This window comes from Suricata suricatta, chromosome 11, assembly GCF_006229205.1.
Source record: "Suricata suricatta isolate VVHF042 chromosome 11, meerkat_22Aug2017_6uvM2_HiC, whole genome shotgun sequence".
Taxonomy (NCBI): domain Eukaryota; kingdom Metazoa; phylum Chordata; class Mammalia; order Carnivora; family Herpestidae; genus Suricata; species Suricata suricatta.
The window spans coordinates 55716621-55743041 of record NC_043710.1 but is presented as its reverse complement, the minus strand read 5'-3'; the positions used below and the strand labels follow the sequence as shown (position 1 = coordinate 55743041).

The 26421-nt window shown below is 37.0% G+C and overlaps 1 protein-coding gene across 2 annotated transcripts in view; it reads right to left on the bottom strand.

Annotated features, from left to right (window-relative positions):
- PPME1 (protein phosphatase methylesterase 1) overlaps positions 1-26421 on the bottom strand; it is a 66705-nt gene that overhangs the window by 21835 nt on the left and 18449 nt on the right. For both annotated transcript variants that reach the window (XM_029956601.1, XM_029956602.1), the window contains exons 2-5: positions 17435-17528; positions 16766-16858; positions 4143-4200; positions 3625-3676 (exon numbers count right to left, since the gene is read on the bottom strand). In XM_029956601.1, the coding sequence (XP_029812461.1) occupies positions 3625-3676; positions 4143-4200; positions 16766-16858; positions 17435-17528 (297 nt within the window). The remainder of the gene's footprint in view (positions 1-3624; positions 3677-4142; positions 4201-16765; positions 16859-17434; positions 17529-26421) is intronic.

Sequence of the window (26421 nt, the reverse complement as noted above, 5' to 3'; positions counted from 1 at the left end):
AGGTGGACAAGGTCTGAAACAAACTAACTCCATAATACATCTAAGCTTAGGAAAGGTGTATTTATTTCATCCAGGTAAAAGGTGGGTTATGATCAATCACTTGACCATCTACTACCAGGAGAAATTTATTTTTATTAAAGTTAGCTAAACTACCAAGCCTTGAGACAAGTTCTGAAGTTCCAGAAAAAAAAAAAAAAACAAGATGAAGTAGCAGATGTTATCTACAAAACTGGCCTATAAGTGGATATGCCACAATTTAGGTAGATGCTTTAAAAGGAAATTCTATCATATTTATCAACAATGTATTCATTTCCTGAGAAGTAAAAGAGCGTATCACAGACATAGCAGAAAGAGTATCAGAGCAACCTGGACCAATTCTTGGTTCTTCTACTTTCAGGGGAATGACATTTTATATAGGGCTGAGTTCCTGAGTTGACACACAAGGCAAAAATCATGCTGTCAGTACTACTTGAAAATCCCATTAATTGCCCATTAAATATACCCATTTTGAGATTTTTGTTTCAGAGTGACGGAATTCAGAAATCATATAAATGTGTTACTGCTTTGCTATTTCAGCAAGAATCTAACTTATTAGCTCTTTTGGTTCTTGGTAATCATCTTCACTATTCTGAATGGTTTTAATCATCTATTTTCTTTGTACATTTTTTGCCAATTATCAACTTACTATCTCTCAGTTCCAATTCACCCTTCCTTGCATGTTCTCCAAAACTGGATCTGAGGCCTTTAAATATTTTTTCCCTTTCCAGCTGGCATGATGTCAATAGAGGGCGCAGGAGAGACACTGCAGAAAAAGGGCTTTGCTCCTGTTTCATGTGCATATTATTCCCAAACTCCTGAAGGGTGTACTACTCTAGCACGCAGGTCATGCAGCATGGGAAGCCCTATAGCACACACAGCTTCCCCAGTGCCCAAATCCTGCAGCACAAGTGGCTTCTCCAGCACACCCTCCCCCCAGGCCCAATTATTCCCTAGTCTTACTGAGATAAAATTGGTACACAAAAATGGTAAATAATTAACGTAAATAATTCGGTAATTTGGGATATATGTATTTATACATTTGTGTTACCATCACCATGATTAAGGTAATAAACACTTTTAAGTTTCTGTGTGTGTGTGTGTGTGTGTGGTAAGAACACTTAACATAATATCTACCCTCCTAACAAACTTTTAAGTACACAATTATCTCATTATTAAGTATAGGCACTAGGCTGTATAGCGGATCTCTGGAACCACTCCCAGTATTTTTGTTGCAGAGTGCTTCTGGCGAGATACTCTGTGTGAACAGCTTCCCCTGCACCCTAGAGGGCAGATATCTGGCAAGTTCTGCCAATGTGGCACCCAAATGACTTCTCTGCCTTCAGTAAGCCACAGTCATGTCCTCTACAACAATCTCAACCTCTTCCATTAGTGTTCTCTGTCAGCTCAAGGGGGCAGTGACTGCTTCTTATAGATGCTACCTTATATTTTTCCTTTTAAAAATAAAGATTTCCAGCTTTACTGAGGTATAGCTGATAAAAAAAAATTTTAAGTGTACAGTGTGATGATTTGATATATGAATACATTGTGAAATGACTCCCACAATCAAGTTAATTAGGCATATGTTCTTCAATGTTCTCTTCTTTTTTTTTTTTAGGAGAGAGAGTGAGCATGCGAGTAGGGAAGAGGGGCAGAGGGAGACAGAGAATATTAAGCAGGTTCCATTCTCAGTGTAGAGCCAGAGGTGATGTGGAACTCAATCCCACGACTCTGCGGTCATGACCTGAGCCAAAATCAAGAGTTGGGCAGTCAACTAACTAAGCCCCTGTTCCTCTTATTTCTTATTAGCCAATTCTTCATTACTCCAATCCCCATTATGATTAATAAGTCTTTATATTAAACTTTCCCTGTTTAAATTACTATGTGATTTCTCTTTCCTGACTGTCTCAGACTGATAGATTATTAGGCAATGTATTCTTAAAGTCCTCCCTCAATTAATTCTTCAAATTCCTGTAGAACATCATCCAAGACATTGCAACCCTTTGGCAGCCTGGCCACTTAGATGATATATTTTACTTTTTTGTCAACAGTCGGGAATCCCTTAAAAACTGTTCACAAATCTTTCAATAAGGTCTCACTAACATGGGCTTTATTGTTCTCATATTAAAAGGCATTAGGAACAACTGAGAGAACAGATTCTTGGGTCCCTTTTCATGGTTGCTTAGCCGTATGGTCATTGAATGGAATGGTACCATATATTGTTATTTCTCTCTCTTTCTCTTCCAAGCACTATAGTTGAATGATCATAATTCTGGCCTATTAACTGTGTGACCTCATACAATTAGTTATTCAATCTATCTGAGTCAGTTTCCTCATTGGTTAAACAAAGAAAAAGGATAATATCTACACTATAGAATTAATAATGTAGATACTTAAAACAAATAATTAAATAAATTTTTTACTCTTAATAAATGCTTAATTTACACTTAAAATCTGGTAGATAGCACACAAATAGCATCTGCTATAACAATAAAACTATGGCCGTATGAGTTTCAGTTCTGAAGGAAACACGGTTTACTCTTGGATTCAAGTTGCTAAAGTAAGAAGGGACAAGATATCTTTGGTCAAAGTTGATCTTGAGAGACTATGTATTAAAGCAGGGTAGTTAGAAGAATCCTGTTTATAATCTAGGTCAGTGGTTCCCAAACACCAGTCACAGGACTGGCTGCATTAGATTTCTTTACAGAGCCTTATCAAAATATAAATAAATGTCCAGATCCCCCTAGTAAAAAACACTGACTCAGAAGGTCTGGGGTAAGCCATATCATCTGTAGTTTAATCACTTCTCAGGTGAATCTGATAAGTGACCAGGTTTGAGGCCACTACATATACTATAGTATCTTATACTCTGAGGCCCAGGCTATAATTAATTCTTCTTTTTACAAAAATTTTTTAATGCTTATTTTTGAGAGAGAGAGAGAGAGAGAGAGAGAGAGAGAGAGAGAGAGAGAGAGAGAGAGAGAGACAGGGTATGAGCATGAGAGGGGCAGAGAGAGAGGCAGACACAGAATTCAAAGCAGGCTCCAGGCCCTGAGCCATCAGCACAGAGCCCAGCATGGAGCTCAAACTCATGAACCGTGAGATCATGACCTGAGCCTAAGTTAGATGCTCCACCAACTGAGCCACTCATTAATTCTTTAATACCTTGTTCTTGTCTTATGAGGAAGTTGGACAAAGAACATGAGCAGGACACCTTCAGAACATTTTACATGGCAAGAGCTTTTGTATACAACCTCTTTTTCAAGCATAAGTTCCCAAAAGATATCCAGATTCTATTCAGCTCTATCAACAGAAGAAAACTTTGCAAAAGCCAATACAAACTAACTGTGTCTCAAAGAATTTGCAAGTGCTTTATGTGATGACATAATGCTGAATATACCAAGAAAGATGGAGGTTTCTTTCAAGATTAAATAATGACACACAAAATACAGGAGAAAAACAACAGAAATAAAATTTTCTCTATGCTAATTATCATACAACAGTCTCACTAGGAGAGTAAATAGTTATACTACTATTTATAATGGTAATGGAAGCCAGGTGATGTATAAACAATATTACATTACTTACTTTGCCATTGTTTCTGCAGACAGGTCTTCAGAATTCTTGACTTTTGTTTCACCTGAAAAGAAAATATTTAAAAAATAAAGTTCCCAAAAATACAAATGATAAAAGCAAGAATATTCTCTTTTAAAAAATCTTTGGGGAATGAAATGCAGACTTTTTGGTTGTGCATGATGGGCTTAGCAAGGATTTTCTATGCTACAGATGCATCTTGATAGTTGGGCACCCTAAAGAAGATATAACTCCAGTAGCCTAGCAAAGATTTATTTATATTCCTTATACATGACCAGCATCAGAATTTGGTTACATTCAAGGACATTTTCTTAGCAAAACAGTAACATATATGTGTGTGTATACTTATAAAATATCTTTTGTAAACGCTGGAAACTTAGACTTTCCTCTAAGAACCCAAATGGAATGGACCAGTTTATTCTGTGGCCACATTGAAACTTATAATATTTAACAGTATTCAAAGGGGTTGGCAAATATATCAGAGTTAGTGACTAATTAACTACATCACTCACCATGACCTCGCAGATCTAAAGCCACAATTCTACACTGAACCCTACTAATGATCGCCGCCTAGGAAGAAAAGAAAAATCTGGTTTAGCAAATCTTTCCCCATTACGGTAACTATTGAATGAACATCTATCAGAGTTCAAGAATCTCCAGATAATCAAAGGAAGACCTTTTTTAAAATTTGAGTATAGTTGATACACAATGTTACAGTAGTTTTAAGTACATAACATAGTGATTGGATAAGTTTATATGTTAACTTACGCTCACCAAATACAACACTATTACAGTATTATTGACCATATGCTGTGCCTTTTATTCCTGTGACTTATTCAGTCCATAGCTGGAAGCTGGTATCTCTGACTCCCTACACCTATTTTGCCTATCCCTCCACCCCTTCCCCTCTGGCAACCATCAGTTTGTTCTCTGTTATTTATAGCTCTGATTCTGCATTTTGTTTATTTTTTTTAAGTTTCCACATATGAGTGAAATTATGTGGTATTTGTTTTTCTCAGTCTGACTTATTTCACGTAGCATCATACCCTTTAGATCTATCCATGTTGTAAATGGCACAATTTCACTCTTTTTATGGCTGTGTAATATTCCATTCTGTGTATATCCCACATCTTCCTTGTCCATTTGTCTAACAATGGACACTGAGGTTGGCTATATCTTGGCTATTGTAAATCATGCTGTAGTAAACATCAGGGTACATATATCTTTTCAAATTAGTGTTTTCATTTTCTTTAGGTAAATATCCATAGTGAAATTATTGGATCATATGATATTCTTTTTTTTTTTTAATTTGAGAGAGTGAGAGAGCACTAGCAGGGAGAGAAGCAGAGGTAGAGAGAGAGGGAATCTTAAGCAGACTCCATGGTCAGTGCAGAGCCCAACACGGGGCTCAATACCATGACCCTGGGGTCATGACCTGAACGGAAATCAAGAGTCAGACACTTAGCTGACTGAGCCGCCCAGGTGCCCTCAATCACATGGTATTTCTAGTCTTAATTTTTTGAGGAAGCTCCATACTGTTTTCTATAGCAGCTGTACCAATTTACAATCCCACCAACAGTGTACAATAGATGCAGAAAAAGCATGTGACAAAATTCAATATCCATTCATGATAAAAACTCTCAACAAAGTGGGTTTAGAGGGAACATACCTCAACATAATAATAAAGCCCAAATATGAAAAATCTAGTGCTATATCATACTCAATGGTGAAAAACTGAGAGCTTTTCCTCTAAGATGAGGAAAAGACAAAAATGTCCACTTGTGCTACTTTTGTTCAACCTACTACTAGAAGTCCTAGTCACAGGAATCAGACAAGAAGAAGAAAAGAGGAATTAATATTGGTAAAGAATAAGTTAAACTATCATTTGTAGATGACATGATATATACAAAACGTTTGTATTTTAAGTAAAACTAAAAAATGAAGATTCTCTTCCTTTATGTGCATATTCTGGTTCTATCCCAACTTTAAAATATGGCTTTCTTCACAAATCTCTCTTTAAGCCCTAACTCTTCCTCGCTTTTCATGAAACAGAGTAAACATCTCTAAACAATGAACCTCTGAGCTCTACTATTATGACTTCTAGCCATATTCCTTGGCTATCTTTCCCCTACTCTAGAAGAGAAATTTCCTAGATAAGGACCATGAGTAAGTATATATCTTGGCTCAGGATATCACACAAATGTGACACTTAGATCATGTGAAAGCAGTACACATCCTAACACTCATTGTTTCTTGTCTTCTTTTTTTTAGTCATTACAACAGATGTGAGGTGATATCTCACAGTGGTTTAGATTTGCATTTTCCTGATCATTAGTGATGTTCAGTATCTCTTCATGTTTCTGTTGGCCATCTGTATGTCTTCATTAGAAAAATGTCTATTCAGGGCTTCTAACCATTTTTAAATTGGGCCATTTTTTGGTTGAGCTGTAGGAATTGTTTATATATTTCTGGATATTAAAACTTTACTAGATATACCATTTACAGATATCTTCTATTCAGTAAGGACAACCATCTTTTTGTTTTGTTGATGGTTTCCTTTGCTTTCCAAAAGCCTATTTGCTTTAATGTAGATCTAATAGTTTATTTTTGCTTTTGTTTCCCTCGCTATAGGAGACTTACCTAAAAAAAAAAATGTTCAGGGCATCTGGGTGTCTCAGTTGGTTAAGCATCTGACTTTTGATTTCAGCTCAGGTCATGATCTCACAGTCATGAGATAGATCGTGCCCCACTTTGGGCTCTGTGCTGGGCATTGAGTCTGCATAAGATTCTCTCTCCCTCTGCCCTTCTCCACCTCAAAAAAATGTTGTTATGGCTGATGTCAGAGTAATTACTGCCTGTGTCCTCTTTTAGGATTTTTATGGTTTCAGGTATCACATTTAAGTTTTTAACCCATTTTGAAATTATTTTTATGTATAGTGTTAGGAAGTGTCCAGTTTTCCCAGCACCATTTATTGAAAAGACTGTTTTTCTCCTATTGTATATTCTTGCCCCCTTTATCATAGATTGACTACTATACAGAGAGAGAGAGAGATATACACATATATATGTATAATTTATTTGTGAGGTCTCTATCTTTGTTAATTGATGTATGTATGTATTTTTTTTTTTTTGAGAGGAAGAGAGAGCACAAGTGGAAGGGGCAGAGAGGGAGGGAGAGAAACCCAAGCAGGCTCTATGCCAGTGCACAGCCCACCACATGGCTTGATATCACAACAGTGAGATCATGGCCTGAGCCGGTATCAGGGGTGCAGTGCTTAACCAACTGAGCCACTCAGGCACCACTCTATGTGCCAGTACCATACTGTTTTGATTACTACAGCTTTGCGGTACATCTTGAAACCTGGAATTGTGGTACCTTTAGCTTTGTTCATCTTTCTGAGGATTTCTTTGGCTATTTGGTGTCTTCTAGAGATCCATACAAGTTTTAGTATTATTTGTTCTAGTTTTGTGAAAAATGCTGTTGGTATTTTGATAGCGATGGCACTGAATCTGTAGATTGCTTTGGATAACATGGGTACCTTGACAATATTAATTCCTCCAGTCCATAAGCAGGGAGTATCTTCCCATTTGTTTATGTCGTCTTTAATTTCATTCACTAGTGCTTTACATTTTTCAGAGTACAGGTCTTTCACCTCTTTGGTTAAGTTTATTCTTAGTTATTTTATTCTTTTTGGTAAAATTGTAAGTGGTATTGTTTTTAAAATGTCTCTTTTTGTAACTTCACTGTTAGTGAATGGAAATGCTACCAATTTCTGGGTATATTGTATCCTGCCACTCTAATGAATTCATTTATTATTTCCAATAGTTTTTTGGTGGAATCTTTAGAGTTGTGTGTGTGTGTGTGTGTGTGTGTATATATATGTGTGTGTGTGTGTGTGTATATATACACATATATATACGTACATATACACACATATATATACATACACATATATGTGTATTTATGTGTATACACACACACACATATATATATACACACATAGTATGTCATCTGTAAACAGTAACAGTTTAATTTCTTTACCAATATGGATGTCTCTTATTTTTCTTGCCTGATTGCTGTGGCTAGGCCTTCTATTACTATGTTGAGTAAAAGTGGCAAGAATGGAATCCCTGTCTTGTTCCTGACTTAGAAAGTTCTGGTTTTCATCATTGAGTATGATGTTAGCTGTGGGGTTTTCATATATGGTCTTTATTATGTTGAGGTATATTCCCTCTAATCCCATTTTGTTGTTGTTGTTGTTGTTTTGAGAGCGACAGAGAGACAGAGCACAAACAGGAGAGGGACAAAGACACAGGGAGACATAGAATCTGAAGCAGGCAGGCTCTGAGCTGTCAGCACAGAGCCTGATGTGGGGCTCGAACTATGAGATCAGACCTGAGCTGAAGTCAGCTGCTTAACCAACTGAGCCACCCAGGTGCCTGTTTGTTGAGTTTTCATCATGAATAGACGTTAGTTTGTCAAATGCTTTGTCTGCATCTATTAAGATAACCATGATTTTTATCCTTTGTTTTATTGATATGGTGTATGATGCTGACTGATTTGTGAATAGTGAACCATCCTTGCATCCCAGGAATGAGTCCCCCGTGATTCTGCTGAATGATCCTCCTTTTAATGTATTGCTGTATGCTGTGAGCTAATTTTTTGAGAATTTTTGCATCTATGTTCATTAGGGCTATTGGTCTATAGTTTTTCTGTGGTGTCTTTGATTTTGGTATCAAGGTAATGCTGGTCTTGCAGAATATATCTGGAAGCTTTCCTTCCTCTTTTATTTTTTGGAATACTTTGAGGAGAACAGATACTAACTCTTCTTTGAATGTCTGGTGGAATTCACTTTAAATCCAATTGGTCCTGGACTTTTATTTTTTGGTAGTTTTTAGATTAATGATACAACTTCTTTTATTTTTTTTTAAGCTTATTTATCTACTGAGAAAGAGAAAGTGAGAGTGTGCTCAACCAAGGGAGGGGCAGAGAGAGAGGGAGAGAGCATCCCAAGCAGGCTCCATGCTATCAACACTGAGCCTGAGGCAGGACTCAAACCCATGAACTGTGAGATCATGATCTGAGCCAAAATCAAAGTCAGACGCTCAACTGACTGAGCCACCAGGTGCCCCTCAATTTCATTTCTTATAATTGGTCTATTCAGGTTTTCTATTTCTTCATGGTCCAGTTTTAGAAGACTGCATGTTTCTAGAAATTTATCCATTTTTGTAGGTTGTCCAGTTTGTTGGCATATAATTCACACTATTCTCTGATAGTCCTTTATATTTCTGTGGTATTAGTTGTTACCTCTCCCTCATTGCTGATTTTATCTATTTGGGTTGTATTTTCTTTTTTTAAATTTTTAATGTTTATTTATTTTTGAGAGAGAGAGAGAGAGAGCACGAGTAAGGGAGGGACAGAGAGAGAGAGGCAGACACAAATCTGAAGCAGGCCCCAGGCTCTGAGCTGTCAGCACAGAGCCAGACACGGTGCTCAAACCCACAAACTGTGAGATCATGATCTGAGCCAAAGTCAGATGCTTAACCACCGGAGCCACCCAGGTGCCCCTGGGTCTTATTTTATTTATTTATATTTTTGATGAGTCTAGCTAAGAGTCTGTCAATTTTGTTATCTTTTTAAAGTACCAGCTCTTGGTTTGACTGAATTTTTTTCTATTATTCTTTTAGTCTCTAGGTCTTTTATTTCTGCTTTGATCTTTATGATTTCCTTTCTTCTGCTCATCTTGGGCTTTGTTCTTTTGGTAAAGATTCTTTAGGTAAAGATTCAATTGTTTATTTGAGCTTTTTAATGGTTTCTTGAGACAGGCCTGTATTGCTATATACTTCTCTATTAGAACTACTTTTGCTGGGGCACCTAGGTGGCTCAGCTGGTTAAGCATCTGACTTCGGCTCAGGTCATGATCTCGTGGTTTGTGGGTTTGAGCCCCGCATCATGCTCTGTGTTGACAGCGTGGAGCCTGGAGCCTGCTTTGGATTGTGTCTCCCACTCTCTCTGCCCTTCTCCTAGTCGTACTGTCTCTCACTCTCAAAAATAAACATTTTAAAAAATTAAAAAAGAAAAAAGAACTGCTTTCTCTGTGTCCCAGAGATTTTATGGCTTTTATTTCTCGTGGCTAACTTTAAAAAGCCCTGCCCCAATATCATATATGAATGTTCGTTCTTAAGCTTTTTTTTTAATTGATAGTTTTAGAATACCATTTCATACCTGAGAGGGCCAACTCCTTTCTCTTTTGCAAAATTATCTTGGTCATTACTTGGCATTTATTCTTCTGTGTGTATTTTACAGTTTCTTGATAAAGTCTCATGAAAAATCCAACACATTTTAACAAGTTTGTCAGATCATACGAGAACATGATTCTGTGAAGTTTAATGTTTTCTCCATAAATGTCTTATGCTGTTTTTTTTTTTAGTAAGGCTTTTCCCCAGATATTTTATAGTTTTGTTGCTTTCACGAATAGGATCATTTTTCCTGTGATATTTCCAAACTTATAAAGTGCTAACATTTAGAAAAGGCAGATTTTAAGATGTGACCTTGTAAACTATGGCTGAACTAGTTTGTCAGTTGATTTTCTAGAAAGACAAAAATATTTGTAAGTAATGACAAATGCCATCCTTTTCAAATCATTAAAACTAATTTTTCTTCCTAGTTTCATTGTTTAGCCTGAACCTCCAGTATAATGTTGGAAATAGTACCCCTCTTTCGTCCCTGACTTTAAAGGGAAGTGTCTAATATTTCACCTAAGTATATTTATATAGTTTTCTGGCATATAAACTTAATAAAGTTAAGGAAGTCATTCACTTTTTCCCAGGTGCCAGGAGTTTGCAATCTAAGTAGATGTTGTATTTGATCACATCCTTTTTTTGGTATAAAGTGAAGTAAGAGATTAATTACACCGATAGATTTTCTTTTTAATGTTTATTTATTTTGAAAGAGAGAGAGGGAGAGAGCATGCACCAGAGGGGCAAAGAGATGGAGAGAGAATCCCAAGCAGGCTCCATACTATCAGCACAGAGCCCGACATGGGGCTCAATCTCATGAAGTATAATACCATGACCTGAGCTGAAATCAAGAGTTGGACACTTAAGTGACTGAGCCACCCAAGTGCCCCTACAATGATAGATCTTCTTATTGCTGATCCATTCTTAGATTCCTGTGACAAAACCTAGATGGTTATGATGTATTATTACTTTACTATACTACTGGATTCAATCTGCTGTTATTTAGGATTTTGCATCTATTTTAGAATTGAAATTGAAATTGGCTCATAGATTTCCTGGATTTTTGTGCCTAGTTTTAGTACTAGACTGATACTACATTCATAAATAAATTAGGTAGCTTAAAACAGTACCAGTCTAAGCAGTGTTTTTACATGGTGAAAAAAATTGAGCAAGAGAAATAAATAGTAAATATTTAGAACTGTGTAATAATAAGAACAGCCTTTTAACTAGTCTGCCTGCCTCCATTTGTGTCTCTGGCCCAATCCACTAGCTATAGTAGTAACTTGACTAACGCCCTTCAATAACTTATTGCCTATAACAGTGGCACTCAATTAGAAGTAGGTAGAGGTGTATCAAAATACTCATCCCAGAACTTTCCAGTCTGGATATGTTTGTGATTATTTCACACAAAACACCCTTTCCATACCCCCTTGCCAATTTTGACATCCTAAGATATATTTAATGTGGAGATGGATGGGAGAAATGTTTAAAAACAGGTCTCTACTATTACTCTGAACTAAAGGATAAAGTGTACTGCCTGGTATAAAAGGTCCTCCCATAATTTTGCCCCTGTGATCTCTAGGCACCTCTTTCCCTGCTCCCTATCCTCATACTTTATACTCAAACTACTTGTAATTTCCAAAACACACTTTGTTGTTATAGTCTTCACTGCTTTTGCCTTTCTGTCTTCTTGGATCTCTTTCTTTACTAATCCAACTTCCATTCACTCTTCAAAATCTAGTTCAGATGGCTTCTCTTTTATGAAACTTTCCTTATAGTCCCCTCAATCATCACCAGAGTTAATAATTTCCTCCTCTGTTACTTTTCTATCTTGTACAGAGATGCTATAAATTTATCTATAATTGAGTGCTTGATTCAAACACTTTATCAAGAGGCTCTCTTATTTATTCTCGCAATTTCTCTATTGACTTAGGTAGTAGTATACATATTTACAGACTGAGAAACAAAAGCTTGACAGATTAAGCTGTTTTGAAATGCAAACCCCAGTCTGTTTGAGATGAAAGCTTCTTAAGTTTTTTGCTGTTATTTGTTTACATGTGCCATCTTCATTTTTCCTGTCTTCCCCATTAGACTTAAAACATCATACAAACAAGAAGGATGTGTTTAATTCTCTACTGTATCCATACCACCTAACGTTACACCTGGTACAAAGTAGAGATTCAACAAGTTATTTCCTGATTGCTTGATCTTATTAACAAGTGAACTTTCACTTTTCTTTTTTTTTTTTAAAGTTTGAGAAAGAAAAAGAGCATGCGTGCACTCATGAGTGGGGGAGGGGCAGAAAGAGAGGAAGAGAAAGAATCCCAAGCAGGCTCCACACTGTGAGCATGGAGCCTGACACGGGGCTTGATCTCATGAACTATGAGATCATGACCTGAGCCAAAATCAAGAGATAGACCCTCCAAACAACACACACTATTGTCCCTGGCTCCCACTATGCTAACCTTTACTTACTTTGCTTTTCTTATGAAGTTTATATGCACAAAAGAGCAGCATTAGAACATTCTTTATTGGGCGGCTATGTGGCTCAGTCTGTTAAGCATCTGACTTTGGCTCAGGTCATGATCTCATGGTTTGTGGGTTTGAGCCCTGTGTTGGTCTCTATGCTGCCAGCTCAGAGCCTGGAGCCTGCTTTAGACTCTGTGTCTCCTTCTCTCTCTGCTCCTACCCTACTTGTGCTATCTCTCTCAAAAAAATAAACAAACATTTAAAAAATTTAGAATATTTGTTTTCTAATGCTTTTGCCAGACTAAGAATTAGCTTTGGAAAATATCAATTTGATATCTAAAAAATGAAACCTCCTTTGTGAATCATATCTGATTACTAGTGAGGATAAACTTCTCCATAAATTGTTTCTTCATGTCCTTTGGTCTTGTGTGTCCCATGTTTGGGAATTTTCTAACCATGTTATATAACTTTCTTATATATCAACCATATGTAAATGACTTACTGACATTTGACAAAGCCTTTAGGATAATTACATCTTTTCTGTTTTCTCAAACAGGAAACAGTGTATAAAAGTTAACCTTTTCTTAATTGTTCAAGGTTCATGTTAACTTACTCAAGGAATAACTATTGAGCACCAACTCCAGGACAGTCCCTGTATGCTCTCATATTAAGAGTGAATGAGGCACAGTTCTGCTGTCACAGATCTCATGATCTAGCATCCCAAATATCAGTCACAGTTGTTCCCTCTCTTCTTTTGGCTGTTAATATACTCATCCTCCTGCTATGCTAGTGCCTTTTTGTTTCTATTTTACTACCTTATTGCCAATTATTATCTGGGTGGATGTCTGAGGGAAATTCTGCTTCTCATGATTCTAAGGTACTTGGGCCTATTCCTACCGTTTGCAATGGCTGCCTACTGGATCATGTTCTAGAGCTTACAAAAATATGACCTCTAGCTAGAGTCAAGTCAATTACCAGAGCACTAATGTTTACATAGCCATTCTTATTTTCAGAGCACTGTCACATAAAAACTCATTCAGCAGGCTGGTACACTGTCAGGAACAACAACAATAAAGGGCAGGTAAGTTTAACCAGCAAAAGTCCAAGCCATTAAGTTGAGTAGTAAGGAATTTCCTTGATTATACAAGTAAACCAGGTAAACAACTGGGACATAATGATCTATCTATGAAAAACTTTCACTAAGTATAGAATGCTAATAGATGTTTTTAAAAAAAAGGCATTGAGGGGGGCCTGGGTGGTTCAGTTGGTTAAATGTCCAGACTTGATATCAGCTCAGGTCATGATCTCACAGTTCATGAGATCAAGACCTACATTGGGCTCCATGCTGACAGCACAGAACCTGCTTGGGATTCTTTCTCTTTGCCCATCCTCCACTTGCTGCTCTGCCCTCTGTCTCTCTCAAAAGAAATAAACATTAAAAAAAAGAAGAGAAAAGGAACTGAGTGATCAAATATATTTGGAAGACACAGCTGAAATGAAATAGATTTACATAGAAGAACATGCCTAAGGCTTTAATAATATACTGATATATAGTGAGTTTCTGAGAGGTAAGAGAAGAATATTATATGTAATATTTCTTAAATTCATTTAATCACAAAAACACTATTGCATTAATATCTCATGGGATTTGTAATCTGTAGAATACACTTTGGTAAAAGAAGAACTAGAGTATCCTCTATGATAACAAGTATAATAACATCCAAAGCCTTTTTTCAATCCTCTCCTCTATGCCAGGCATTTCCATGTTACTTGTTTCTATCTATGAATATGAGATTACTATCGATATATGTCAATAAATCACTTGGTTTAAAATTTTTTAATGTTTATTTTTGAGAGAGAGAGAGAGACATGCAGAGTGTGAGCAAGGAGGGGCAGAGAGAGAGAGGGAGACACAGAATCCAAGGTTCCAGGCTCTGAGGTATTAGCACAGAGCCCAATGCGGGGCCCAAACTCACAAACTGTGAGATCATGATCTGAGCCAAAGTCAGATGCTCAACCGACTGAGCCACCCAGGTGCCCCAACAAAATCACTTATTATAATAACATTTATACATGACTTTAAAATTTACAGTTTTCATATTTCATTATTTTATATAATTTTCAAGGAAACCTTGAAATATAAGAAAACTGTATTTGGAGAATAAAGTCTTAGATGACTTTCTCAAGGGATTAAGTAGCTTCTTCAAGGAATACTAACAAAATTGAGACTAGAAATCACATCTTCTAATTCCTACTTCATTTATCCTTCCCTTAGTGTCAAAAGCAATAGCTGTTTTATAGGGAATCTTTTCTAGCCCTATGCAGATTGTTCATCTCTAAGAACTCTGAATACTCAACTAGGTAACATTAGCTCTGATTTGATATTAGAGTCCTAGGGAGAGGATCAAAAGTTCAAAGAATATAGTGAGACTACTACTCATTTATATAGGTAATTGTCATCAAAATTTTATAAAATCTTATGAACCATTATATAGTATCCTTGAAATCAAGCTTTTCCTATTCAAACATTACTTTTTGCCAAATTTCTTATGAGGTAGAGCTTGGAGTCACTATCGCTAGCAAGTTTCAACTCAGTTGTATGTGACACACCAATTAAGATGGAGCTTCTTTCCTCTCCACAGTCACACATTTCTTTCCTTCCATGTATCTGTGTTAGCTGCCCAGTGACAGTGTAATAGTTTAGAGCAGAGCTAGCCAAGTCATAGTACATGAACCATTCCTGGTGGCTCTGACCTTGGTTCAGGGCAACTGGAATACATTTACTACTACAGCTGCTACAATAGGAATTGGCCTGTGATGCTATTACTTGTTCATTCAAGAAACATTCCTTGAGCATACAATTATGTGCCAGGCATAAATAAGCCATGATCTAAACCTCCAAAAAAGCTATCTAGTTGAAGAATGTAAATGATCAAATCAATCCTACTAAGGACTTGAAATGTCCAAACTGAGTAGTCCAAACTGAGATGTATCAGCAGAAGTGCCTAAAATACACACTGAATTTCAAAGACAGTATAAAAAAATACAGTGAAATATCTCAATAGTAATTTTTATATTGATTACCTGTTGAAATAATACTGGGTACAGTGAGTTAAATAAAATATATATTATTAAAAGCAACTTCACCTGTTTCTTTTCACTATTTTATGTCCCTACTAGATTTTAAATTACTTATGTGGCCAAAAAAAATTATATATGGCTTGCATTATATTTCTATTAGACAACACAGGTATAGGGAGATGAAAGAGCCTGGCATTTATGGGCAAATCAAATAGCTATGTTTTAAGGTGAGAGAAAGGAAGTAGCAAACAAGGTAAGAATCAAATCATTTAGTAATTTAGTAACAGATGAGTAAGTGCCTATGTGTTGAGAACTATTCCCAATAATCCGGCTGCCAGGAACAAAATGATATGTTCAGGGCCCTCTTAAACTCCATAGGCATCTAGCTCCAGTTACCTAGTACATCATTCCCACTTGCTCCCATTTTCTGTCCTTCAGACTCCTAGGTGGTAAGAAAAGGAAGTATGTACATCTGCTTGATATACTCAAGAAAATATATGATAATTTAATTTTAGATGGAACATTGCTAGTATTTTCCTCAGCAGCATCTCTCCTTGCATAGAGTTAAGAATATCAGGAAGATCTAGAACTGGTAGCATTCACACAGATATACATCCTCTACTCTGGACCAGGGTATCATCACCTAAGTACTGTTTACTTCCCAGTAGCTCACAAGTACCATTAAAACATAAAGATTATAAAAAAGAAGGATGGGGCACCTGGGCCACTTAGTCAGTTAAATGTCTGATTCTTGATATCAGCCCAGGCCATGATCTCAGTTCATGAGTTCAAGCCCTGTGTCAGGCTCCACACTGACAGTGGATTCTCTGTCTCCCTCTCTCTCTGTCCCTCCTCTGCTCTCTCTCTCAAAAATAAATAAATAAACATAAAAAATTTTAAATAAAAAAAGAAAATCTTCCAAATATTTATGAAACATCTCTATATGTAAAGTACTACACTAGGCTCTATGAAGGAGACAAATAAAGGGTAGATATTATCTCTATCTAAAATACCTGAGTAGATTATTTCTGCTTATCTATTTTAAGTTATTTAGATACCCCTACATATGACCAAGGACAAATTCCATCTTCTTTATCCCAATGCAAGATATATAGAACATTTTATAAAATATTTGAAGAATTCATGCACTAAAGCTCAGCCCAGGTAAGAATTTTAAAGAACAGGTGATCTTGGGTCTACCATGACAAATATTTAGAATCAACTCACATCCCTAACCTTCTTATATATCCAGGTATATGAGTGAACACAGAATAAAGAGTTAGGTTAGTCAGATTCATCCAGAAGTAAATAATCGTGATAATATCAACTTTTATCAACTACTTACCGTAAACACAGCCCAGGAAAGGGCAGAATGGCCTCCTCCATGCAGAAGGAGCAGGACAGGACCCTCTGAACCACTCTTGTAAACTCGAAAAGTGTATGAATAGTTAAAGTTAACAAGTCTAAGCATTGCCTCACTGAAGTTTTTGATTATTTAATCATAATAATACTGATTAGAAAACTTGGACAGTACCACATTCTATGCAAAGCTACAGACTTGCAAACCTAAGAGACACTTAAATAGAAGTTTCTGAAACACCAAACCTGTTTTTGAAGCATGGAGCCAGCCAGTATGACCACTTTTTCAATGTGCAAATGAAAAAAAGTTTCCCTTTGCCCTAATGAGGACATAGTCCCTGGTTTCTAGATGCTAAACTGATGCAATTCAATGATTGATGAAACCTTCCCCTTGACCTTTAAGAGACATATCAATTTCAGGAATTTAATTCTTAATCCTTTCCCCATGCATTAGACAATTTTATCTATGTGAGACAGTGGCACCAACTTACAGGTTAAATTCCATGCTGTACAGTGAATAGGTGGGGAATAAAAATGAAATAAACAGCAGGAATAAAGACCATTTTAGAAACTTTACACTTCTAAAGAACACTTTACAAACTTCTTAGACAACATTATAAGCTTGCTAAAGTATAAGTCATTTTGTAAAGGATATATCTTTGCCAGTTTCATTCTCTACTTCTACATCTTCCATGGACTCAAAGTACTGACTCCAAGAGACAGGAGAAAAGTCTCGCTTTCTTCCAGGGCTAAAGAAAAAAAAGAGAGAGTGTTCAAATAAAAAATAGGTATGCATGAAAAGATAAATCTTGATCAACAAATGCTAAATGTAAATCTGAAATGAAAACTGCAGGCACGGGTATATTCTCTTAAAGAATGAGGAGTTTTCATACAGAAAGCATCACATTAAAAATGTGTTTTAAAAAGTTCAAGTATAGATTTAAGAGTAAAAATGTTAGGATTTTAGAAAACTCATTAGCATATTTTAATCACAAATATAATCTGTGTACATATGTCACAAAACCTGCTAGTTTCCTTCCTTGTTCTTTTTCTTAAAATTTTTAATGTTATTTATTTCTGAGAGAGAGAGAGACAGAATGTGAGCAGGGGAGGGTCAGAGAGAGAGGGAGATACAGAATCCGAAGCAGGCTCCAGGCTCTGAGCTGTCAGCAACAGAGCCTGATGTGGGGCTCAAACCCATGAACTGTGAGATCATGACTTGAGCCAAGGTTGGATGCTTAAGCAACTGAGCTACCCAGATGCCTCTCTCTTTCCTTGTTCTTAGTTATAGGCTCATGCCTACCCTCTCAAACCACTCTTATACCATTCCTGCCATAATCATTTAAAAAATTTTTTTACTTATTTTGAGATGGGGGGAGGAGCAGAGAGAGGTGGAGAAAGAGAATCCCAAGCAGACTCTGCACTGTCAGCACAGTGGGGCTCAAACTCAAGAACCTGTGAGATCATGACCTGAGTTGAAATCAAGAGTCAGATGCTTAATCAACTGAGCCACCCAGGCACCCCCATGCTATAATCATTATTGGTCACCATTCCTTGTTTATACCTTTAACCCCTCATATTATTTCATGTTTTTTCATCATTTCCCAACTAATCAATACACAACCTTCATAAAAAGCCAACTGGCAATACCTTGAACTTTTAGAAATTTATCCAAAGATATGCTCATGCAGAAGTGAAATGACTTATCTATTCAATGTAGCACAATTTTCAATAGAGAAAACTAGAAACAATTTAAATATCCATCTACAGGTGATAGATATTAAAATAAGTTATGGTACACAGAGAAATAACATTCAGTTAAAAAGATGGAAGCAATTATATGCTGGTAACATTCTTTGTATGTGGATTAAGATACACGGTTAAGTATACAAACATTATGCATTTTACCATTTGGGTTAAAATGGGAAGTATGTGCATATATAACCTCTGGAAGAAAACTGATATATACTGATATATTCTGGGAGGGGAACTATAACTGGAAGACAAGAGGGACACTGCTCAATGTATACCCTTTTAATTTTTGAATCACAAATTATTTTTAAAAATAAAATTATTTTAAAACAAAATAAAACAAAAATAACCAACAAGTTTCTATTTATGAAGACCTATGTCTTCAACCTTGGATGAGATATAAGAAAGGAACCCTGAGTCTTACCCTATTTCCACACCTATTCTTCTCAGTAATGGAGGGAATTCAGAATTCTATCAGCAATAAAACATTACCTCCTGCCAAGCATTTTCCTATCTATGCCATGGTGGCGAATGCAGAACACATACAAAATATAATACAAAACCCCTTTTAAAGACTTAAATGAGTACAAAAGCACTCTAGGTTGACTTTAATACTGGAATTACAATGGTGCAACTGCACAGTTAAGTATTCTTTCAACAGTCAAACATTTATTGAACATCTATACTCTTCTGGCATTGAACAGGTAGTATTCTTGATATATGGGATAATATTTACTAAGGGAACTTTTAAAAAATACTGATTCAATGACTAGAAATTGATTCAAATGGCTTGACATGTGGCCTAGGCACGATATTTTTTTCTTTTAATTTTAGGGAGTGAAAGAGAGAGAGAGCACACATAGGGTAGGGGCAGCAGCAGGAGAGAGAATGCCAAGTAGGCTCCATGCTCAGCAGAGCTTGCGTAGGGCTCAATCTCTTGACCCTGGGATCATGATCTGAGCTGAAATCAAGAGTTGGGACGTTCAACCAACTGAGCCAGCAGGCGCCCTTGCACTGATAATTTTTAAAGATCCCCAAGTTGAGAGAGCAGTGTAGGAATAAAAAGGTAGAGTAAAAATTTGGAATGAGAGAAGAGTTCAAATTCCTCATAGTTCCTACCATTTTCTTCTAATTCCCAGCAACTCCCTAACAATTAGAGTATGGGTTTGGGCAAATTCAAATTATTTAAATTCTTTTTGCATTGGATTATAGTGACTGAATAAAATATCTTTCAAAGGAATCTAATACATCTGGGATCTAGTAGTGGCTCAGAAAATGGGTAAAATCTTTAATTTCTGACAGAAAAACTACCTGTGTAGAAGTAAACTCCACCTTCAGCCTAGACTTATTTTTTCTGGTTTGGTGGTTGTACTTGAATTCCTACTGGAAAACTCAAAGTAGAACTCTTAATTCTACTGACTCATTAGTCACTCACAAATCCACCTACATATATTCTAATTTGAGTATAACAACCACACATGGTATGTCAAACATGTTATAAATGATTTTAAGGATCTATGTATGAATTTTTGATGTCTGGACTCAGGATCTCATCACAGTAATAGTATCTAACATTTAACGTGCCGCAACAGTGAGTCACTCTGCCAAGTAATTTACAGGCATGATTCCATTTAATCCTCACAAAACTTCATTATTTTTATCCCCATTTCACAGATGACAGATTTAGAGATATAAAGTAACTTGCTCAAGGTTATACAACTAACTACTAAGTGGCAGTGACAGGATTCAAATCCAGTTCCATCATTCTTTAAAAGTCTCTGCTCTTTACCCCAATGTTATATTAATTCTTGGATCCTTTTTTTCCCCTCACGCCTTCATTTATGTTTCTGAAAAGTAATAAGGCTTTAGAGTATATTGTCAGAAGTTTTCTTTTCAGAGTCTTTGCCAAAGGCCACAGAAACTTTCCAAGTTGGCCAGGAACCAGAAAATATTACCCGTTAAAGAAAAATTGCTTTGTATAAATGGAAATTATTCCTGGGAGAATAACTTCCACTTCTAATTCCCTTCATTAAAAAATTAATAATGTTCTAAGGATTACCCAATTGATACCAACATCTGAGTAATTCCCATCTGGTTAAAGATCCAATAATCTATACCTCCAAAGGTTGTTCCTACTCCCACAGAGACTTTCCTGGCATGCTCTTTTGAAATTCATTTGAACACATAATTGTTTATATACTCTATGAGTTCAGGTAATTTTGCAACCAATGTTAGACATGAAGTAGATAGCAAGGATCTCACATCAATCTTTATATTCTAGTCAAAGAATACTCTATTTTAAGGATGTAGTTTTAGTTTATAAAAAGTTTGTTGCACAGAAACAGACCCTCAGATCAATGGAACAGAATAGAGAACCCAGAAATGGACCCACAAACATATGGCCAACTAATCTTTGAAAAGAAGGAAAGGATATCCAATTGACAGTCTCTTCAGCAAGTGGTGCTGGGAAAGGTGGGCAGTGACATGCAGAAAAATGAACCTGGACCACTTTCTTACACCATACACAAAAATAAATTCAAAATGGATGAAAGACCTAAACATTAACAAGAAACCAGCAAAGTCCTAGAGGAGAAAGCACGCAAAAACCTCTTTAACCTTGGCCGCAGCAACTTCTTACTCAACCAAAGCAAAAATGAATTCTTGGGACCTCATCAAAATTAAAAGCTTCTGCACAGCGAAGGAAACAATCAGCAAAACTAAAAGGTAGCCGATGGAATGGAAGAAGATATTTGCAGTAACATATCAGATAAAGGGTTAATAACTAAAATTTATAAAGAACTTACCAAACTCAACACCTAAAAAACAAAGAATCCAATGAAGAAATGCACAAGAGACATGAATAGACACTTCTCCAAAGAAGACATCCAGATGGCCAACTGACATATAAAAAAATGCTCAACGTCACTCATCATCAGGTAAATACAAATCAAAACCACAATGAGATACCATCTCACACCCATCAGAATGGCTAACATTAACAGCTCAGACAACAACAGATGCTGACAAGGAAGAGAAAGAGGATCTCTTCTGCACTGCTGGTAGGAATGCAAACTGGTGCAGCTACTGTGGAAAACAGTAAGGAGGTTTCTCAAAAAATTAAAACTAGAACTACCCTACAACTCAGCAATTGCACTATTAGGTATTTATCCAAAGGATACAAGTATGCTGTTTCAAAGGGGCACATGCACCCCAGTGTTTATAGCAGCACTATCAACAATAGCCAAAGTATGGAAAGAGCCCAAATGTCCATGGATGGATGAATGGATAAAGAAGATGTGGCATATATATATATATATATGTATATATACACACACACATGCATATATATATTTATACACACACACGCATATATATATACATATATATACACACACACATACATATATATACACATATACAATGGAGTAGTACTTGGCAATCAAAAAAATTAAATCTTGCCATTTGCAACTACGTGGATGGAACCAGAGGGTATTAGGCTAAGTGAAATTAGATAAAGACAAGTATCATATAACTTCATTCATATGAGGAATTTAAGATACAAAACAGATGAGCATAGGGAAGGGAAGCAAAAATAGTACAAAAACAGGGATGGGGACAAAATATAAGAGACTCTTAAATATAGAGAACAGAAGGTGCTGGAGGGGTGGAGGGAGGGAGAACGGGCTAAATGGGTAAAGGGCATTAAGGACTCTATTCCTGAAATCATTGTTGCACTATATGCCAACTAACTTGGATATAAGCTAAAAAACAAATAAAAATAGTTTGCTTTTATTCTTTTAAGCCTACGTCTTTTATAGTCATTACTATAGTTATAGTAGTTACTATAGTAGGCTGTGTAGGCTCTTTTTAGTTATAATTTTTTAAATACAGACTTTCTTTCCCCAAGATGTCATAATGGAAGAATTTTGAAGTAATGAAGTTTAAAAAGCAAAACAAGGTTAATTTATGCTTTAAAAATAAAGATTTATTCACCTGAATCTATGATATGTATTAGGATGAAATTGAGGTGGGGTGATAGGCAATACTGGGATAATTATAAACTAGTGACACAATGCCTCTGCTCTCAGGAAACTAATGTTAAATGCATAAGTAGCTAACATAATGTAGAGTTAAATGCCCTAGAGGTATAGCTTAACTGCTATTAATGTTTCAAGGAGAGAATAAAGAATATTAAAAAAAAATTACTTTTAACTTGGGAAATAAAAAGAGGCTTCAAAGCAAAAGTAACATTTAAGTTATTAAGGCATTAAAGAACAGACGGAATTTGGACTGATGGAAATAGGGAAGGATATGGAAGACAAACAACTCAGGAAGAGAGAGAGGCACCAATAAAAACCCAGTATGGTGCTGCCTGTTATAGTGAGCACTGATAAAGGACAAACAAATGAAAAAAATAGTTAACTGCAAAAAGGTGGAAATAAGTAATTATTTAGTTTTGAAAAACTAAAAGAAACTGATACAACTAAGAGCAGTTCATAGAGAAAGAATGACATTAGATGTACTATAGTGGGGAATTTATTTCTTCTCCTGTTATTTGTGTGTTCTGGTCCCAAAAGCCTGATAGAGTTTCAATGGTTCAGATTAAAGTATTTTAGAAAGAACAATGTGGTGAAAGATACAAGATGAATTTAAATCTGTAAAAGAAATATGCAGCTGCAATAACCTGGTTAGAAGATGAAAGTCTAGACTGGGAACGGAATTAAAAAGGAGGAAAACACAGACTTTTCAAGAAGGCAATCAACAGATCTCAGGAATGTTCAGGATATGGAAGATGACTGATAGTAGAACTGAAGTCAATTCTGAAGTATTGAACTAAAAGAGACATGCATTAAGTCCAACAATTTGTAAATAAAAATATATTTAGGAGGTAAATGTATACAGAACTTTTTATGTCAGAATAAAGTTTATTTCAAACCAAGCATAATAAATGTATAATTTCCTTCCAACTCTTGCTACAAGAGTAAAGAGTTTGGCAGACACAGAGCAAAATGGTATCGTGGGAGACACACAGGAAATAGTTTCTGCCTAAATGATGAGAATCAAATGTGTTTACAGACCCTTTGTTATTGTCACAGGCTCATTCAGAAGCTTTATGAACTCTCACTCCAGAAGCCAGTGCACATACATATACTCTGCACACAATTGCACTGGCTTCAAGCAGCTCACCCTAAATCCTAAATAAGAACTCTGGGCCTATACTTTGACCATAGCAACCTATTTCCAGGAAAAAGACAAAAAATTTAAAAAGGGAGAAAATTATAAGGAAATACTACATTTAAAAAAATGTTTATTTCTTTTTAAGAGAGAGACAGAGCATGAGGGGGGAAGAGCAGAGAGAGAGGGAGACACAGAATGCAAAGAAGGCTCCAGGCTCTAAGCTGTTAGCACAGAGTCTGATGCGGGACTAGAACTCATGGACCATGAAATCACGACCTAAGTCAAAGCTGAATGCTTAAACTAAGGAAGCCACCTAGGTCCCCTGAGGAAATACTACATTCTTAATACTTCCTAAACCTAAATAAGTTTTCCATTTTCTACACACCAGAAGTTTGTTTTTTATAACCCAGTTCTGACTTTATTAATTATGTGACCTTGGCCAAGTCACTTAACTTCTGTATGCTTGAGTTTCTTCATGTGAGATGGAGTTATAATGCCAATTTTATAGGGGATGTAATGAGGATTAAAGTAGCCTTCTTCCTTGGTTACTCTCAAATTAGCCTGTTCTATTTTTATCATAGAATTAATCATTTCCTAAAATTAGTTTGTTCTTATATATGTTATTATCCTAATCACTCCACCTAATTTGCTACTAATGTGAGATCCAGGAGAGCAAGAACATTCTCCCTTTGTTCACCAAAGTACTTTTTGGGTCCAACACATTAATGATTATCTGTTGACAGTAAAAAATGAACTAATGTGCATAAAGCACTTAGCCTGGTGCCTCAGTAAATTATTATTATTATTACTATTATTATTATCATCATCACCAATGGGCTGAAGCTAATAAACAAAAGCCTCCTTACTGAATTCTGATGAGGTTTCCAGTAAAGAGAAATGGAACACTGTGGTACAAGCATGAGAGTAGACATATAGATAGACCAAACAGAATTGAGAGTTCAGACATAAACTCTAACATGTACAGTCCATAGATTTTCAATAAAAGGACCAAGACAGTTCACTGGGCAAAAAACAGTCTTGCCAATAAATGGTGTTAGGACAGCGGGGGAGGAGCCAAGATGGTGGAGAGGAAGGGAGCTCTGTAAACTTCGTCTGCCCCACCTATCAAACTGAGGACATTACTCCCTTCTGCAAGAGCGGAAGGAGAAAATACAGACTCCATAAAGAAGACAACCTCAAAGATACCTGAGTGAGTGACTGTGAACTGGGGAGATTGGAAAACGGGCCAGCCCGAGACGGGCAGGGAAGATGGGAGCCCCAGCCCAACATGGGGCAAGCGCGTGGAGCCTGAGAGACAAAGGGAAGAGACAGAGAAACTGAACATGCTCATAGTACTGTCTCTGGGGAAGAGATAAAGAAAGTTTAACCGCGCTCAGAGAAACTCTTACTCCATATATAACTGCTGGGCAGTGCGAATCCTGAACCTGGGTGGCATGAGGGAAAGAACAGCTTCCAGCCTTGTGCCATCCGTGTGGGAAGTCGGCGGCAGCCCCAGGGGCGCTCACTTTGACCTTGGCTACGGGAGTGGGAGTACGCACCTCATTTCCATGGTGCATCTCGCCCCAAGCATTCGCCGCGTGAATCCTGAATCCCGGGTGCCAACAGGGAAAAAACAGACCCCACCCCAACACGATCCCAGCAGGGAGTTGGTGGCACTGGAGGCCTGGGCTCGCACTTCGGCTGCAGGAGCTCGCAGCTTATTTCCGGCAGCGCCTGGCGCCTTGAGCAGCAGCAGCGCGAATCCCAGCCTGCTCCAAGAGAAACTCATCCCTCCCCCAACGCTATTGCGATCCTGGCTGGGGGCTGGGAGTCTGCAGCGGTGTCTGTGAGGGCGTGCACTACACCTCCTGCTGCGCACATCACCTCAAGCAGCACACCTCACCTCCGGCAGCGGCAGCTGAAATTCCAGCCTGAGCCAAAAGAAACTGATCCCTCTCCCTAAGAAGACAACTGCCAAAGCAAGTACATATCATCTGTGGTAGCATAAAAGTGCATGGACTAGAACTTTGAACCAAGGTGGGTTTGGAAAATACAACTTGGCTCAACTGCTGCACAAGAGATGGGACTCATTAGAGTGGCCTACAGTGCATAGTTCCAGCTGAGCCTGGCATGCCGCCATTCTACTCCCTGCAGCCACCAAGGTGGAGCCTCTGAGAGCAGCTTCCGAGACCTACTACACCAAACCATGCCTATCCACAAGGGGGAGCTGCTTCTTTTTTTTTTTTCTTCCTTTTTCTTTTTTTTGTACTTACTTTTTATTATTATTACCTTTTTTACTTAAATTTTTACTCCTTATTTTCCTTTCTCCTCTCTCTCTTTTTTTTTCTTTCTTGCAATCCAGATATATTCTCCTGTATCTCATCCTTATCTCTCCCCTCAATTGGTCATACACTTTTAGACTGTCCATTGTCCTTTGTTGTCCCTGACCCCCTTTATTATTTTTTTCTTCTCTTCGTTTCGTCTCTTTCCTCTCCATTTTCTTTCTTTCCTTTTCCCTTTTTAATTTGTTTGTTTGTTTGATTTGTCTGTGCGTTTGTGTGCTTCTGTTCCCTCTGTGTTTGTCTATCTGTTTTCCTTCTTAGGGCTACACCAAGAAACAAGCCAAAGTGCACATGATGGCAAGTCCCAAATATCATTGAGTAGGGAAATAAAATAATCAAAGGCACAACAAGAGAAACTGAGAGACACCAT